The sequence below is a fragment of the Trachypithecus francoisi genome, unplaced genomic scaffold (genome assembly GCF_009764315.1).
Source record: "Trachypithecus francoisi isolate TF-2019V2 unplaced genomic scaffold, Tfra_2.0 Lachesis_group1, whole genome shotgun sequence".
In the NCBI taxonomy this organism is placed as follows: domain Eukaryota; kingdom Metazoa; phylum Chordata; class Mammalia; order Primates; family Cercopithecidae; genus Trachypithecus; species Trachypithecus francoisi.
In genome coordinates this window covers 99,940,154-99,959,774 of record NW_022681454.1, presented here as the reverse complement: position 1 = coordinate 99,959,774, position 19,621 = coordinate 99,940,154, and the positions used below count along the sequence as shown (strand labels likewise).

The 19,621-nt window shown below is 34.0% G+C and overlaps 1 protein-coding gene across 1 annotated transcript; it reads right to left on the bottom strand.

The window, feature by feature from the left end:
* Positions 1–6,544: 6,544 nt before the first annotated feature.
* On the bottom strand, positions 6,545–7,020 carry LOC117085728 (40S ribosomal protein S17-like). The gene has a single exon (XM_033214907.1). It carries the CDS (start codon positions 6,997–6,999, stop codon positions 6,592–6,594), a length of 408 nt encoding a protein of 135 aa, XP_033070798.1. The 5' UTR covers positions 7,000–7,020; the 3' UTR covers positions 6,545–6,591.
* Positions 7,021–19,621: the final 12,601 nt, after the last annotated feature.

Genomic DNA, 19,621 nt, shown 5'->3' with positions numbered 1-19,621 from the left:
AGTAAAAATAAAATTTCCATATTCTTACAAGTTTAAGCTAATGCAGTTCAGGTTTTGAGTAGGAAAGATTTGAATTTAACTAGAATGTGTTTTTCTAAACAGTTTACAAGAAACTAAAGAGGCCAAGGCAGTTTAAGCGGTATGTGTCTTGTGATCCTGACCCACAAGCATTTGATCAGTTGACACTTGGCTGCCTCTCTGACCTCATTTTCTACCACTGTCTCCCTGTCCACACCTCTCCTGCCATTCTGGTTCCCTTGCACTTTTCAATCTCTGAGTCTTTGGACCTGCTGTGCCTTCTTCTCTGAATACTTTTATCCCAAATAGTCACATGACTTGCTTCTCTACTTTACACCTCTACTCAAAAGGTGCATCTCAGAAAGAACTTCCCTCATTAATTGATCTGAAATAACATCTTCCATCACTCACTGTCCTCTCATTCTATTTGATTTTCTGTTAAACAGCATTTATAGCTATCTACTATAGTCTATACTTATTTCCTTCCACACCTTTAAGCATATATGGACATGAGGACAGAGATTTAGTTTCTCTTATTTATCTAGCATTTAGACAGCACATGCTACATAGCTGAGACTCAGTAAGTATTTGTTGAATAAATAAATGTTTACTTAAAATATCTAGTATGTGGGGACAACTCAGATGTTATTGATTTGATCATAGTATTAATATTCTTACAGAAATATCTATGGCATGTTCTGCTTAATAACAACAGAAACTTCACATAGTGTGCTTAAAGAAGCATATGGAAAATAAGGATCATTCTGATTACCATCATTAATCATGAAGAAAAATAACATTTGAAAACTGGGATGTTATCAAGGTATATTTTCAGTTTCAAATGCCCTAATATTTTGACTAACTACAAAGAGACAAAAAGGGAGTTAAAATTATCAGTTTTTTTCTTTCTGATCATTCTAGTTTGCGTCTGCAGGTCTGTTATAAACATTGAAAAGAACTTTAAAAGGTGGAGGTAGAGGTTAAACTCAATAATCTCTACAATGCTTTTCATGATCCAAATTGAAGCACATTGTACTACCAAGCCTATTGTGTTATGTCTATTTTTCTCAAATTGCTGCCTTGCATGCTCCTCCTTATCTCCAATGGAGCTGTGTAATGCTAAAGAATTACATGCTTTCAGATAGATATAGAGCAATAAAATATCCTATAAAAGTCAAAGTTACATTTTTTCTGAGATATATACCTGGAGGAAGAAAATATATCTACAATTGACAATTTAATTATGGTCTTTAGTTTAAGAATATTGTATCATACAATGTTCACTCTCAACTCCTTCAAGTCTGAATCATGAGACCATTAAATTGCCTTGTTTTTCATCACCATATTGCTCAAAAATATCAAGTTTATAATGTATCGACTAAGGTTATAACAGACATTTTGAAATATATGCAGATATTCTATTATGAGAAATCAGATCAAAATAATAAAATCTAGTATTGGGGGCAATCTCACTGAATGAAATACATTTTCTAAAGTGTTAGACAAAGGAAGGAAGACAAGAGTCCAATTCAAAATCCTATCAAAATTAGGAATGAAAATGCTTATTGTTCTCCTCAATGTGTATGCTATTGATTTTTAATCACATATTTTAGAAATAGAAGTGATCAGTTCCTGTTTAATCTTTTCTCCTGTGTTAATTCCTAGTCCTCTTCTGCAAGTGCTTTTGGTCCCCCATTCTCTGGATAAATTAAGATTTTAAAACTGTGGGTTTTGTCCATATAAATTTTTATTGACATCTTGGCTTTATATACCCTAGGTTGTAGGTTTTTCATTATTATATGTCACTCCTTGATCAGCCATTTACAAACCATAAAATTCTTCCCTCAAAAGTTAAGTGTAGGTAAGATTGTCTCTCTGGTACTACTTCCCGAACTTAAATTGCCTGCACATTCCAGAAGTCTGGCAAATCATATATTAACAAAATAAGATTAGAAGAAAGCTTGGGCACTTCAATATTACATAAATCAGGAAGCTTCTTTAAAGCTGGTTTTTCTCACGTATTAGGAGGGATCCTCATTTTACAACAATACAGCAATACCTACTTTGTAAAGGTTTTGCAATTTTAACAATGCCTTGCACAGGCCAGCTGTTAAATACATGCTAAATGACTGATTCAAATAATATATTACTCTTTAAGATATTTTGCACAAATCCTGAGCCATAGTAAGCTTTAAAAACATGGTAGAAATAATGGCACGTGTATAACTATGTGACAAACCTGCATGTTCTGCACATATATCCCAGAACTTAAAGTATAATAAAAGCAATAATAATAATAACAAAACACGGTAGAAGTAGTAATAGCAATGATAATGATGCCAGCACTTATTGTAGTTGTAGTGAAATATTAATACTAACTTATTTAATTATGGGTTGCTAGATCATTTATCCAAATATTGACAGTAACAATAATGGTGGTCCAAATGATCAGCTTTCTATAATATATTGTAGATATGATTGACGCTTTCCTGTTCATATCTTCATCTATCTTTTTCTGTACATATTTACAAAACAAACTTTATAGTATATTTCTCTTCTAGTTTCCCCATCTCTCCATGCCTACTCTAAACATCCCAACATCCTGTATAGAGTCAGTTCTATGATATGGAATTGGTAACTACTTCAATGTGGGACTTCAATGTGGGATTAAAAAGTCTATATGCTCTAAATAACCTATGTCAACAAGAAAACAGGATAGAATTTTAAGTTAATTAGCCAAGAAATCAGGTAAACCTGACTTTGAATCCTGAATCTACTATGCATGAAATCCTCAGAAAAGTATTTATCCTCTCTAAATCCCAATTTTCTCTTTTATAAAGTGGTGATGACAACCTCCACTGTTAGCCTGTTGTGAAAGTGAAATTAGATAATATGTGAATTAATATTACTTGCGTGCTAGTAAATATTTAACAAACTGCTTTTTGGAAATTAAAAAAAAATGATTTGTGCCATTTACCAATTTCTAGGTAAATATTCCCATTATGGCTTATCTGAAGTCACCAATACGATGTCACTAAATACAGAGTTGCCAAGAGATGTGCACAACCAGCTCCATTATAAGTTGTTTCCAGCATACAGTTGATTGATAAAAATTTGTCAAATAACTTATTTTTCTTTAGCAGTATAGACCTAGCTAATAAGTCAGAGCAGGATGGGGCAAAATCCTTGTAACTGAACCAAAAGTCTCATAACTAAAACCATACACTTTCACAGAAACACTGATCCATAGTCAATTAAAAATTACAAATAGGTCTCCCTCCCAGGATATACTATGATAATTTTCTACTAAACCATTGAGTACTAATTATGGAGAGTTATCTTGTCACCTATACTAACTAAATTAATTTAGTGGTATTAAGCTTATTAATGTGCAGAAGTTTTAAGTATTTTTGAAAATTCAATGTGATATAATAAAGAGTCTTAGATCTAATAACAAAAGGAAATGATGTTGCCAAAAAGACAGCAGATAACATGTTGATGAGAATGTAGAGAAGAGGAACCCTGAACACTATTAGTGAGGAGGTAAATCAGTGCAGCCATTATGGAAAACAGTATGGAGATTCCTCAAAAAATTAAAGATAGAACTAGCATATGAGCCATCAATTCCACTAGTGGATATATATCCAAAGAAATTAAAATCAGTATCTGCACCCCCATGGTTATTGCAGCACTATTCACGATAGTTAAGAGTTGTTATCAACCTGCGTGTCCATCAACAGATGAATGGATAAAGAAAATGTGGTACATACACACTATGAAATACTATTTAGCCATAAAAAAAGGAAATCCTATTACTTATGGAAATTCGAATGAGCCTAAAACACATTATGTTAAGTAAAATAAGCCAGTCACAGAAAAACAAATACCATATGATTTCACACATATGTAGAATCTAAAAAGGTTGATCTCACAGAAGTAGAGAATTAGAATTGTGGTTAGTAGAAGCTGGGGAGGAGAGGGAAGCAGGGTGATGGATGAGAAAAGGTTGATTGCAGGATACAAAATTATAGTTAGAAAGGAAGAATTGGTCCTGGTATTCTATAACATAATACAGTAACTATAATTAATAATAACATATATTTCAAGGTAAAGAGAAAAAAATGATCTCGAAAGTTATTACCACAGAGAAGTAATAAAATTTTCAGGTCATAGAAATGCTAACTATCCTGATTTGATCATTATACAATGTACGTATATGCTGAAACATCACACTGTAACCCAGAAGCATGTATAATTATTATGTGCCAATTATAAAAATTAAAAAGAAATAATTTTCATTCATTCTAGCTATTTTATTTTTGAATAGCAATGTGGAATATTAAAAATTGATAATGGTTTAGATTCTAATGCAACATCTATTCCAGAATGATTTGTTATTTAAAATTGTCCAACTAACACAAGACTTTCTTGCTAGCTATATCATTGTCTCACTAAAATACTGTTTATTACTAAGGGTAAATTTTGATAGCACATCGAATTATGTTAAAAATAAAATGCTTTAATTTCTTCAGCGGAAATATCTTATTATTAAAAATTTAATATAGGCAAAGACAAATAACTGCTATTGCTCATTGCATTCATAAACATCTCTCACTAAACTCTTTGAGAGCAATTTCTGATTTTTCTCTTTTAATAAAAAACTGAATATCATTTCTAGTATATGGTCATAGGGACCATAGGGAAGTCATAGGGAAGTCATAGGGAAGAGCTAATAATAAATAACACTAAAAGTCATAGACTTTAGAAATAATTTTATCTTGGGTTTTTCATAAAAAGCCAACTGCAATCAGATAACCAGAATATGGAGTTTTTATGAAACCTAAGACCAAAGTCAGAATAGCTAAAAGGATAGGCATTTTCCTATCAACAGATCTTGATAATATGCATTCTAGAGCACTTGCAGAATGGCTGAAATCCTTCATCTGGAAACATTAGTTTCTATCCCTAAGAATTATTTAGGCTTAGGTAAAGAAAATGTACAGTGATTCTCCAACTGATCTTAAACAAAAGGCTGAGAAGCAATGCATACAATGTTTATAACTGAAATTGTAGTGTTGAAAACTTAAAGCAGCCTTTGACCAATTCAGTATAAAATGGATATCTGGAAATACAATGCAAGAAAATAATAATGTAAGGTCATATTGCTTTCTGACAAGATCTTTGTGCTAATGTGAAGTAGAAAAACATCAATCTAAAACTAATGATAGGTTGAACATAGAATTCTAAAAATAAAAGAATCAAACTCTTCTTTAAATGTGCTATTGAAATAGATTACAAAGAAAAGTAAATCAACAATGCAACTAATACTTAGTCCATAGGTTAAAAGGCCAGTTCTAAGTTTATTGGGTACCTTTTAATAAATGTGGATTTCTGAAAATATGAAGAGGAATGGAAGGAATAGGTAAAAAGAAAATTACTTTGAAACAACTCTGAAAACCTGTAACTTCCTCTGACACCTTATATACTAAGGAAATAAATTTTAATAAAAATTTTACTTCTTAACTTCCAAGTTTATTTTTAGGATTTTAAAACTGGAGTCATGAAAATTTATCTAAGGATTTTTTTAATATTACAAATATCTTTTTTTTTTCTTTTTTCTTTTTTTTGAGACGGAGTCTCACTCTGTCGCCCAGGCTGGAGTGCAGTGGCATGTTGAAAGCCAAGATAGGTTGATAGCTAGGTCTCTTGCACCAAACAACCAAGTAGTGAATGCAAAGGGAAATTTTTTGGAGAAAATTAAAAGTGCTACTCAAGTGAACACACAAATGATAAGAAAGCAAAACAGCCTCATTGCTGATATGAAAAACTTTTTGAGTCATCTAAATAGAAGATCAAAGCAGCCACAGCACTCCCTAAAGTGAAAAGTTAATCCAGCACAAAGCCCCGTATTCAATTCTATGAAGGCGGAGAGAGGTAAAGAAGCCTCAGAATAAAAAGTGGAAACTAGCAGAAGTTGGTTCATGAGATTTAAGGAAAGAGGTCATCTCCATAACATAAAAGAATAAAGTGGATCGGGCATGGTGGCTCAAGTCTGTAATCTCAGCACTTTGGGAGGCTGAGGCGGGTGGATCACCTGAGGTCAGGAGTTCAAGACCAGCCTGGCCAACATGGCAAAACCCCGTCTCTACTAAAAATTCAAAAAATTACCCAGGCGTGATTGCACATGCCTGTAATTCCAGCTACTCAGGAGGCTAAGGCAGAAGAATCACTTGAACCCGGGAGGCAGAGGTTGCAGTGAGCCAAGATCACACCATTGCACTCCAGCCTGAGCAACAGAGTGAGACATGGTCTCAAAAAAAACAGAATAAAATGAAACAGCAAGTGCTGATGGAGAAGCTGTAGCAATTTATCCAAAAGATCTATCTAAGATCATCAATGAAGGTGACTACATTAAACAATCTATTGTTAATATATTATATATACATTAATGTATATAATACACAAAACAGCTTTATATTAGAAGATGCTATATAGGATTTTTTTTGTTTGTTTCTTTGTTTTTTGACTGTTGTCCCAGATTTATTGAAAATAATATAGCACTGCAGAAAAAATTCAAACAGGTCCCCGAGGCGTTTTGAAATTCATCCCAACTGTAGGCTGCGTGACCTGCAGGTTGGACAGACTGCCGAAGTCCAAAAGCTTCAGCATTTCCTTAGTGTTAGGATCTACTTCAATTATCTCCTGATCCAGGGCTGAGACCTCAGGAACGTAATTGTCTCTCCTTTCTCTCTCCTCCTCCTGCAGCTTGATGGAGATACCTCTTACAGGGCCTCTCTGAATCCGCTTCATCAGATGGGTGACATAGCCTGCTATCTTGTTGCGGAGCTTCTTGCTGGGGATAATGGCGATCTCCTCGCACACGCGCTTGTTCGTGTGGAAGTCGTTGCCCAGGCGCTTGTAGTACTTCTCTATGATGACCCGGGCCGCCTTCTTCACGGTTTTGGTGCGAACGCGGCCCATGTTGGCGGGTCCTTGGTCTAGGACTTTTATAGCTAGAGAGAAGTGAATGCCTGGCTTCAAAGCACAGGTTGACTCTCTTGTTAGGGGCTAGTCCAGCTGGTGACTTAAATTGAAGCCAGCAATAATTTGCCATTCTGAGAATCCTAGGGTCCTTAAGAATCATGCTAAGTCTTTTCTGTCTGTGTTCTATAAAGAGAATGACAAAGGCTGGGTGACAGCATATCCCATACTATTACTGGTTTACTAATAGTACTGGTTTACTGAAAAATATAAGCCCACTGTTGAGACCTATTGCTCAGAAAATAAGATTCCTTTTCAAATATTACTGCTCATTGACAATGCACCTAGTCACCCAAGAGCTCTGATAGAGATATACAAGGAGGTTCATGTTGTTTTTATGCCTGCTAACACAACATGCATTTTTCAGCCTAATTTCAATTTTCAAGTCGTATTATTTAAGAGATATGTTTTATAAGGCTATAACTGACATAGATAGTAATTCCTCTGATGTATTTGGGGAAAGTAAACTGAAAAGCCCTAGAAAGGATTCACCATTCTAGATGCCATCAGGAACATTCATGATTCATGAGAAAAGGTCAAAATATCAATATTAACAAAAGTTTGGAAGAAGTTAATTCCAGCCCTCATGGATGACTTTGAGGGGTTCGAGTCTTCCATGGAGGAAGTAACTTCAGATGTACTGCAAATAGCAAAAAAAAAAATGAAAAGTGGAGCCTGAACATGGGACTTAATTGTTGCAATCTCATGTTCAAACTTGAACTTCTGAGGAGTTGCTTATTATGGATGAACAAAAGTTTCTTGTGATAGAGTCTATTCCTGGTGAAGTTGCTGTGAACATCGTTGAAATGACAACAAGGAATTTGGAATGTTACATAAACTTAGTGATAAGGCAGCATCAGGAGGTTGAGAAAATTGATTCCAGTTTTGAAAAGAATTCTACTGTGAATAAAATGCTATCAAATAATATCATATGCTAAATAGAAATCCTTTGTGAAAGAGTCAATTAATGCAGCAAACTTCATTGTTTTCCTATTTTAAGAAATTGTAACAGCCACCCCAACCTTCTGCAACCACAACCCTGATCAGTCAGCAGTCATCAACTTGAGCAAGAACCTCCACCAGCAGAAAGATCTGCTTATCACAACAAAGACACAGAAGCACTTTTAAATTATTTTGCTTCCCTAAATGTTTTATTAGTGATGCATTTATCTAAACACATCAGATTTTTACCAACTACTTTAATTCTTCTGTAGTCATTAAATATATTAGAGAAGGTGAAAAATAATCAGAACTGACCATTTCTAAACACTTTATCACATAAAGCTAACTAGTTGAAATTCAATCCAAAATTGAGCTCCCTTAAGTTTTGTTTTAAGAGAATTCTTACATGTTTTTTTAAATATCAATTTGAGCAAAAATAAAAGTAAAATAGCATACCTTTCATATGGTTTTTAGACAAATCAATCTCTAATAATCAGAAACACTCATAACTATGTGTGCCTACCAGATGGGCCTCTGTGTCATTTCAGCACTGTGCTACATTAAATTATTCTCATCTTTCCTCTACATTCATTGCCTTTAATTGCTTTGACCCCATAACATAGACTACATAAGAAAATGCCAGGCACACAGTTGACTGCCCTGAGTGGTTATTCTTGTTCTTAATCCTCCCTTCTTTCCTCTTTGCTGTGCATGCTTTTCCATTTTCACTCTCAATGGTCTCTTCCCACATTTCATACCATCCCATTACCCTGCTCTCCCCAGGTCTGCATTTGTGATTAGCTCATTCCAGAAGGTAATAGGGTATTACTCAGTTCTTACAGCTTTTCTAAAACTCCCTTGCCTCTTAAACTGCTCCATACCTTTACATTCCTCTTTTCCCCCAAATAATTGCTTCCAAAGCATTGTGGAATTCCTCCTATGACAGATATAATTTAAGTTCATTATTATGAAGCAGTATTACTTCATTTGCTAAGTTTGCTCTTCTATAATCATAAAATTAATCAACAACAAGGACGGGGTTAAAATAAAGCTCTAGTTACAAAAACTGTAATACTTTCATCGGTGCCTATGTGAGTTCCTTGTTTTGTAATATGTAACTATGTCAACCATCTTCCACTCTTGATTATAGCCTGAACTCTTTCCTATGAGTCTCACAGATAAAAATCTCTTTACTCTCTTCTATTTAAGTCATCTCTACAGGCTTAAATGCACTTGGCACTGCAGAAAGCGATAGTATAGCATGTTCAAAACAAAGCAAGATGTGAGTGTGAAAATGGGGCAGAGGGCAGGTAGGCAGGAGAAGAAGCCTGAAATCCGAGGTTTATTTATTCATTTATTAATAATGAATGTCTTATCTGTAATAAGCACTAGGTGCTGGGGGCACGTCAACAACAAAAGTTGGTGTGATTATTAAAAGTGTTAGATTTTGCTTCTAGGCCCTAGAAAACTATGTAATGGTATTAAAGGGAGAATCGGCATGATATCATTTTTTTAATGACTGACTATATTGTGGAGCAAAGAATGGAGCAGAAAAGACTGTAGTAAGGGAAAACGGTAAGCTACAATTTAAATTATCGCAGTCAGATACCAATGAGAAGACCAGACAATGATGGTGGCAGTGGGATTAGAGTTGTGAAATGTCTAGAAGGAATGATAAATAAAACTGCATGATTCAATGATAAGGGTTTGAGAATATTGGTGAATTTTTTATTCCCAACATGAAGCTAATAAAATGTTTTAATACCATGAAATTAAAAATATTTTATTAAATAGTTTATTAAATATAACCAAATACCAGTAACTGTTATAAATTTGTAATTTTAAAAAATTATTTTTTATTATTAATTTTTGCAGATACACAACAGATATATATGTTTATGGGATACATGAGATATTCTGATACAGGTATGCAGTGCATAATAACCACATCAGGGTAAATGGGATATCCATAACCTCAAGCATTCATTCTTTCTTTGTGTTACAAATATACCAATTATACCGTTTTAGTTATTTTTAAATGTACAATAAATTATTGTTGACTGTAGCCACCCTGTTGTGCTATCAAATACTAGATCTTATTCACTCTGTATATTTTTGTACACATTAATCATGCACCTTCCCCATTACCACTACCTTTCACAGCCTTCAGTAACCATCATTATACTCTCTATCTCCATGAGTTCAATTGTTTTAATTTCTAGCTCCCACAAGTAAGTGACAACAGGTGAAGTTTGTTTTTCTGTGCCTGGTTTATTTTACTTAACATAATGACCTCCAGTTCTATCCATGTTGTTACACATGACAGGATATTCTTCTTTTTCATCGCTGAATAGTACTCCATTGCGTATATGTGCCATATTTCCTTTATCTATTTGTCTGCTGATGGACGCTTAGGTTGCTTCCAAATTTATATACAAATATTTTAAATTAAAACAGTATGAAAATCATATTAATGAATTCAGTGGGAGTTTGTAGTAATATCCTCTTTATTTATGCTCTGTTGTCACAAATAAAAACAATAGCATAATAAGAGACAATTATTTGGGGGAGAATTGAGAATATAATCACTAATGCTTACATTATATCCTATTTTTAATAGTTGTCTATAATCAATTCATCTCACTTTTTTCTATTCTTAAAAATAATTATGTTGCATTTGATTAGAAATAATAGACAATTTAGGCAAATAGAATGACATAAATTCTTTCTAAATGTGTTTAATAAATTTAACATTAAATAATTTTGTCCATATTAGTTTGAGAAACACCTAAAATATAATTACCTTCTTTTAACTAATTTAAGTAAACATGTTTGAAAGTTTAAACTATACAAGCTAATCTACACTTGGGATGCCTCTTTTTTATCAAATATAGGTACATTTTCCCCATTTGACCTTTAAATAATTCAAGAATGATAAGTCAGGCAGCTATGAATACAGATACACTGCAGACTTAGGGAATGCTTGTTACCTAACATTGGCTTTCTGATTCTACATTGATTTGATGCTTTGCACCAGATACATTAACACATGTCGTCTTATTTCATCTTCACAATCATCCTGAGAAGGCCGATTTTACAAATGAAGACAATACAATTTCTAAAAATAAGCTATTTCTGAGATCATATGGCTCATAAATGTCAGAAATAAAAATTTCAAATCCAGAGCTCTTCTATATTGCTAAGATATTGCAGATATCATATTGCCATGCATAGTGATATAGTAACAGTGGAAACTCAGCACAAAAAGGAGTTCCAGATGAAAAATATAAATGATATGGAATTATATGGAAGGCAAAATGGTCTCCCTTTTGGAATGTGAGAAACACTCCACTTTTCTGATATCTGACATACAGTTACTATGAGAGCCTAAACTGGGTCATTTTTATTGCAAGTTTACCATCATCTAACTTATTACTATGGCCCTCCAAAACCCTTAGAGCAGGAGCTTCCAGACTATCTTTCACCAAGATAGTAGAAACATTTTCAAGAAAACATTTCTTTCTCTGCTTTAGAGATGTCTCTGAGCATATGGGCCCTCTAGGGCTCAGTTCCAGGTTCTGCTTTGCAGTTTAAACTACTCTTTGTAAAATTAATCATCAATACTGTTAAAACTGCAGATGGGGCCCTGTAGGATAGAGGAAGCTGAGTAGAACAGACCAGTTAATAAGCTAGAAAAATATGGGCTGATACTGGCATTTTGGCATGCTTGCAGTCAGGGTTTCTGCGAGTAATATGACATGAGGGACAATTGAATTACCAAATCTATATATTTACCAACTAAAAAAACATAAAATATAGAAAAAAGATTAAATATCTTCTCTTTTCATGATAAAAATAAGGCTGGAAAAGGAAAAGTGAAAGAATTTCCTCCAGCATCTGTAATGAGAGTAAAACAATTTTTATCATTCTATTTCACAGCAAATTCTCCCAAATGATTGTAAATAAACAAAAAGTATACGACAAGTGTATTTCCATAATGATAATGTAAAGAATATAGGAAAACAATATGATTGCCTTTATCAGTATTATATATTTTGATGTTATCATTCAATAGTGGAGGAAGAGAGTGGAATGGAGCTGCAAGTACCCATGCTCAAAGAAATAGGAAATAGGCCCGGAAGACTTGCCTTTACCCCATGTGTTCTTCCCTTCCATCACATACAATCCCAACTCAACTTGTTGATCTACTTTTCTTATATTTTATGTTAGTTTATAATTTCAACTTTTATTTTAGATTCAGGGTGGGTATATGTGCGAGTTTGTTACCTGGGTATAGTATGTGATGCTGAGGTTTGGGGTATGATTGAACCCATCACCCAGGAAATGAGCATAGCACTCAACAGTTAGTTTTTCAACTTTTGCCACCCTCCAGGGGAAAAACCTCCCTTCCAGTAGTCCCCACTGTTATTTGTTGCCATCTTTATGTCCATGAGTACCCCACATTTAGCTCCCACTTATAGGCAAGAACATGAAGTAGCTGGTTTTCTGTCCCTGCATTAATTCACTTAGGATTGTAGTCTCCAACTGCATCCATGTTGCTGCAAAGAACATGACTTTATTCCTTTTTATGGCTGTGTAGTATTCCTTGGTATTACATGTACTACATTGTCTTTGTCCAATCTACCACTGACGGGCACCTAGGTTGATTCCATGTTTTTGATATTATGAATAGTGCTGCAATGAACATGTGAGTGTGTGTGTCTTTTTGGTAGAAAGATTAGTTTTCCTTTGGATATATACCTAGTAATGAGATTGTTGGGTCAAAAGGTACTTTTGTTTTAAACGTTTTGAGAAATCTCCAGACTGCTTTCCACAGTGACTGAACTAATTTACTTTTCCAGCAACAGTGTATACACATTCCCTTTTCTCTGGTGTTTTTTGACTTTTTATTAATAGCCATTCTGAATGGCGTGAGATGGTATCTCATTGCAGTTTTGATTTGCATTTTTCTGATGATTACTAATGTTGAGCATTTTATTATATGCTTGTTGGCTGCTTGTATGTCTTCTTTTGAGAACTGTCTGTTCATATTCTTTGGCTACTTTTTAATGAGGTTATTTGATTTCACTTTTTCAATTGCTTAACTTCCTTATAGATTTTGCATATTAGACCTTTGTCAGGTACAAAGTTTGTGAATATTTTACCCATTCTGTAGGTTGTCTTTTTACTCTGTTGTTAGTTTCTTTTGCTGTGCAGAAGCTCTTTAGTTTAATTAGGTTCCACGTGTCAATTTTGTTTTTGTGGCAATTACTTTTTAGGACTTAGCCCTAAATTATTCCCAACGTCTTTGTCCAGAATTGTGTTTCCTACGTTTTCTCCTAAGAGTCTTATAGTTTGAGACGTTACATTTAAAACTTTAATCCATTTTGAGTTAATTTTTGTATACGGTAAAAGGTAGGTGTTCAGTTTCTTTATTCTGCTTGTGGCTAGCCAGTTATCCCAGCACCATTTATTGAATAGGGAGTTCTTTCTCCATTGCTTATTTTTGTCAACTTAGTCAAATATAAAATGACTGTAAGTGTGTGGCTTTATTCTGGGTTATCTATTCTGTTCCATTGGTCTATATGTCTGTTTTGCACCATGCTGTTTTGGTTACTGTAGCTTTGTAGTATAGTTTGAAGCCTGGTAATGTGATGCCTCTGGCTTTGTTCTTTTTGCTTTGATCTAATATTTTCAATGGAATTGAACAATCAGCACCAAGTCTTCTAAACCAAGAGAAAAAAAAACCAAAAAACCTTGGACAAAAGCCACCATAAAACATGTTGGAAAGGCATTTGGGATTAGCTGATTTATTCATGACAATGATTAAACATGCATTAACTCTGAATGACTCAACAAATATTAACTACTATTACAATTTCCAGGGACTTACCTAGGGCAGAGCAATAGGATAAGGAGGTGCATTGCCTGTGGAAAATTTAAAAGCAATGATAAAACTAATTTAAAATTAATCTCCTTTGTATTATCAAAGTATGCCAGTAATTCTAAGCAATGTCACTGATAAATAGTCCTGTCTCTAAAGGCTTCTATTAGTCTAAGTTCTAAATAATTGCACAGGTTACTATTTATTTTTCAATAACATATTATTTAAGTTACAAATCAGCACATTTGAATTACTTGTTCTTTAACAAATGTTGTAGTTTTCATGAAAGTTAATTCAAAGAATCCTCAGTCATCCAGTCAGTCCCTGATGCATGTAGACACAACTACATATGTTCATCTTAAGAGGAAGTTCATAATGGTTTTGAATCCTTCAAGCTCTCTTTGGGTGCTGGGGAACTACTCTTGTGGAGCTACACATTCCTGAGTTAAGTAGAAGATTCTCACCATTGAGAATAGCTATTATTAAAAAGTCAAAAATGAATAAATAAGTGCTAGCAAGGTCACAGAGAAAAAGGAACGCCTATGCACTGTTTTGGGGGATGTAAATTAGTTCAACCACTGTGGAAAACAGACAGTGTGACAATTCCTCAAAGACCTAAAAATGGAAATATCATTAGACCCCACAATCCCAATACTTGGGATATACCCAAAGGAATATAAATCATTCTGTCATAAAGACACATGCACGTATATGTTCATTGCAGCACTATTCACAATGCAAAGGCATGAAATCAACCTAAATTCCCATCAATGAGAGACTGAATAAAGAAAATGTGGTACATATACACCATGGAATACTATGCAGCCATAAGAAAGAATAAGATCATGCCGTTTGCAGGAGCATCATGGAGCTGGAGGCCATCATCCTTAGAAAACCAATTCAGGAACAGAAAACCAAATATCATATGCTTTCACTTACAAGTGGGTGCTAAATGACGAGTACGTATGGACACACAGAGGGAAACAACAGACAATTGGGCCTATCAGAAGGTGGAGAGTGCAAGGAAAGAGAGGATGAGAAAAAAAAAACTAATGGGTACTGAACTTAATAACTGAGTCATAAAGTAATCTGTACAACAAACCCCTATGACACAAGTCTACCTATATAACAAACCTGCACATGTACCCCTGAACTTAGAAGTTAAATTACAAAAAAAAAAAAAAAAAGATTTGAAATAAATGTCAACCTAGTGATGGAAAAGATGAAATACAACACTTGAATTACTTCAATTCTCTCACTCCATGGTACAAGTTGAAGTTTTCATCAGTGTTTAAAATTTCTGGAATATATAGTGCAACAGGATTTTTAGTAATTTCTCTCAAATTTATATTCATATTTATAATTTTTTCTAGTTGTATATTTGTTGCTTTGTGTAACAAAAACCTTTTAAATTGAATTAAAAAGTGTTCTTCAGTCTTTATGAGTAGGATAGACTGACAAATCTAGCTAATATAGTCTATGAAATAGGAATATATAAAGACAATCAACTTTGACAAAGCTATTGACAAATTTGCAAAATCTAAGGCTGATACAGAAACTATAATTGTTTATATAATGTATAAACAATATATTCATTATTGTAACAGACCAGTTTATCAATGTATTAGTCTCCTCAGACTGCTCTAACTAAATATAATAGACTGTGTGGCTTAAACAACAATTTATTTTCTCATAATTCTGGAAGCAAGAAATTCAAGATCAAGGTTCCAGCCAATTTGGTTTCTGGTGATGATTCTCTTCTTGGCTTGCAGATGGCTGTCCTCTCATTATGCCCCCACATGGCCTTTCCTTTGTATATGCCCTTGGGGAAAGAGAGGGAAAAAAAGATGTCTCTTCTTATAAAGACACAAATTCTATCAGATCAGAACACCATCCTTATGACTTCATTTGACCTTAATTACTTCCTCACTCTAAATATATTGACATGGGAGCTAGAGTTTCAGCATATGAATTGGGGGCTGGGAGGCAGGTGGGGACACATTCAATCCCTAATAATTATTATATGTAACAGACCACCTATTTGGGCATGTTTTTAAAAAGAAAATATTATTGTAACTTAAAAGTATTAACCCATTATCTTTCTCATTTTTGTACTGTAATATTTATTTACTCTTCTTATTGGTATTATTACATACACAAAATTCAACAGAAGAAAAATTTTAAAGTCTGCTGATTTTTCTAACCATTATTTTATTTGTCCTATTTCATGACTATTACTGGAAGTAATTTTGTCATATAGACAATTTGCTTCAAGTGCCAAATATGCTGGATATGCAACTGATTGTTTCCATCATAATCCTCACAATCGACTTCGTAAAGCATACATCATATCTTAAATTCCTAGAAAGGATTTGTGACTTAGTGATAATTAGATGGCTTCTCTAGAACTCAGGCTTCTACTTATAACATGAATATAGGGGAGGAGAGAATGAAAGGAAGGCTTATCATATTTCCTAAAGTGTGTTCCTTGCAAAATTAGTTTCACAAGGTTATAATGTGTGTTGTATGGTTTAATAAGTTTGCCAAATGCTGGTTTCTTCATAATATGATTCTCAGAATACCCCAACTCTCATGGCACTCTTTATCCTACTTAACTAACTCTTTTTCTTTTTCTTTATACTACATAATTTGTTTGGAATTATGTTAATTGTTTATTATTTGTCTCATTCACTAGAATGTAAACTTTACAAATTAGGAATTGTGTCTATTTTACTATTTGATGTATATCAAGCACCTAGAATAATTTGGGGCACATAGCAGGTGTTCATAAATGTTAGCTAAATGAATGAATGTATGAATTAATGAAGCTATAATGTGCTACTGTGCATATGAATACCAAAAAGGCAATGTAATATATATAGAACCATCAAAATGTATTTGACCCTAAAAAACATTTGTTATAGAGATTCTCACAAGACCAATATGCTGTTTTGAATAAAAGGTAAAGAAGCCTTCTCTAAGGAAATGACATTTGAGCTGAGAGTCAAAGAAAAACTCCTATGTAAAAGCCAGAGAAAGAGGATTCCAAGTGTTAGGAGAATCGAATGAAGGTTCTGAAGTAGAAAAGAGTTTGACTTATTCAAGGAACAGAAAGGAAGACGGTGTGGTTAGAATGAAATCAGTTAGGGAAGAACAGTAGGGAATAATTCCAAAGAGATATCCAGGAACTAAATCATGCAGGGCCTTGGCAGAAAAGTTTCTGGACTTTATTTTCAACAAAATGGGAAACCATTGAAGAGTTTTAAGTAAGGAGGTGACAGGATCTGATGCATATTTTAATAAAGATTACGCTGGCTGCTATGTGGGCATGAATAAGAGAGGAAGCAAAGATAGCAGTTAAGAAGCTGCCACAATTGTCTGGGAAAGGTATGAGTGTGACTTAAAACAAGGTAGTAACAGTATAAGTGGAAAGAAGCAGAGAGATTCAAAATATTTTTTGAACATGCTCATGGATGCTGTGGGGTGGAGGGTGAGGGAAAAAATAAAGAAATCATGGATAACTTCTAGGTATTGGGATTTGCATAATTGGGTGCTTGGTGGTACCACTTATTGGGATGGGGAAGACTGTTTGAAGAACAAGTAGAGAGTGGGAAAAAAAACCAAAAGTTCTGGTTTGTAAAATTCAAGCTTAAAATGTCTACTAGGCATTCAACTGGACAGTTACAATAAGCAGTAGATTTATAAGTCTGCAGCTCTTTAGTTTTTCAATTGTTAGCATTTAAATCACAGTGACTAAGTGCAATCACCTAGGGAGAGGGTGTGGATAATTATGATTTCAGGTAAAGGGAAAGGATCATCCAGAACAAGGAGACTGGAAAGGAAGAAGTAGTCTAGACAGTCAAGTTTTCAAGGAATGCAGGCTGAGTCATACTGAATGCTCCTGAGTAGTAAGGTAAGATGAGTACAGAAAGGTTTATTAGATTTGGCAATGTGGTTATTATTGATGCCGTTGGCTAAATAAAGAAAGGAAGTGAGGCAGGAGAGAGGAAAAGAAAAGAGAGAAAATGGACTGAGGTTTCCATGAATAGCAGAAATGGAAGCCAGATTAGAGTGGGTTGATTAGTAAGTAGTAGGTGAAGAATGGAGAGAGCAGATTAAGACAACAATATTATGAAAAATGGAGTAATATTTTTAGGGAAATGGAAAATAATGGAAAATCAGGGAATAGATGTTTTAAATGAACAAGCACATTGTATACAGGTGGAAATAACCCACTAGAAAAGAAGAAACTTATGATACAATTACTTCAAGTGCAAAGGTCTTGAAAATTAAGGGAAGCACAAGTGGAAATATTTGCCATTGACAGGCTGCAAAGGACTAAAAAAGAATATGATACATACTATTTTATGGAAATAGGGTTACAATATGGAGGTAAGAAGATGAAAACACTCTTATGTGGTTGCTTATATTTTCTCAATGAAGTATGAGCAATTCTTAAGCTAAAAGTTGAAATTGCCGCTAAGAGGATATATTGCTCAGGTTATAAAGCAGTAAATGGAATTGGAAAATCACAGGGCTGGAATGTAAATGAACTCATAAGGAAGATGATAGGAAGTCATAAAAGGCTAGTATTAGAGGGCTCCAATGATGAACTCTAGGTTTAGAAGGATAACTATGGCAATGCAGATGATGAAGTGGAGACCAGTTGATACAATAATCTGTGGTTGCAAAGGGCCACAACAGGGCACTGGTAAGAAAGGTTTTATTGAATGGGGGTCAGATTGGGAGAGCTAGGAAGTAGAATAGTTAGGAAGTAGGTGTGTGGCATCTTCTTATTCATCTGTCTTCTCCACTAGAATGTAAATTCCATAAGACTTTATATAGGGTGTTTACTATTTTGTCCCAGTGCCCAAAAGATTTGCAAGAAATATTTGTGGAGTTAATGAAAATATACATAGTGCATGTCTGAAAAATGTTTGCTTAATTAAATATTCCTAGGCTCAAGGTATTTTCTATGAATAACAACATTATGTTTTTGTTTTTTTTTGGTCCTTCTTGGTCCACTATAATGTTTTCTGATGATACCACTCATTTTAAGTTATCTTTTCATTCCTATTCAAGATATTTTACTGATACTTCTAAACAATTATGATATAAATGATATAACATTTTATATAAAAAGATATAAAAATAATGACAAAACATAACAAATCATAACCCTCCACTAAATCACATGTTTATTTGTGAGCTTGTCTCCTGTCAACACCATGAGGATAGATAATGTTTTTATTGTTGATTTCTTTTCACTAAAATACAACTAGTTCCCAGAATAGTGTCTGGCACATAGTAGTCTAAATTAATAAATTTTATGTGAAGAGTTAGAAAAGGATGAAGTTGAATGGAATACAGAGATTTATGACCTTGAAAAGCAGGTGTATAGTGATAATATTAATCAAGAACAAAGGAAATAATCTTGGGAGATAAAATAATGAGTAGGTTTTGGGATACATGTTTGAGATAAATGTGTATCACATTAGCATATGCTTTATAAAATTAAAAAAATAAAAAACCTGTAGCAATGACTTCTAGTCTGTATTGTCTAACTCCCTAGCCCACCAGTATGATGCAACCCAGTTAATAGCCTTCAAGCCAGACACATTGGATACAGTGCATTTTAAAAAGAAAAAAGAGAAGTGAAGCAAATCGCTCCTCTATCCTTCCATTATGGATCCCAAGATAAGAGATGTTCACAACTATCTATCTGAGCATTCTTCT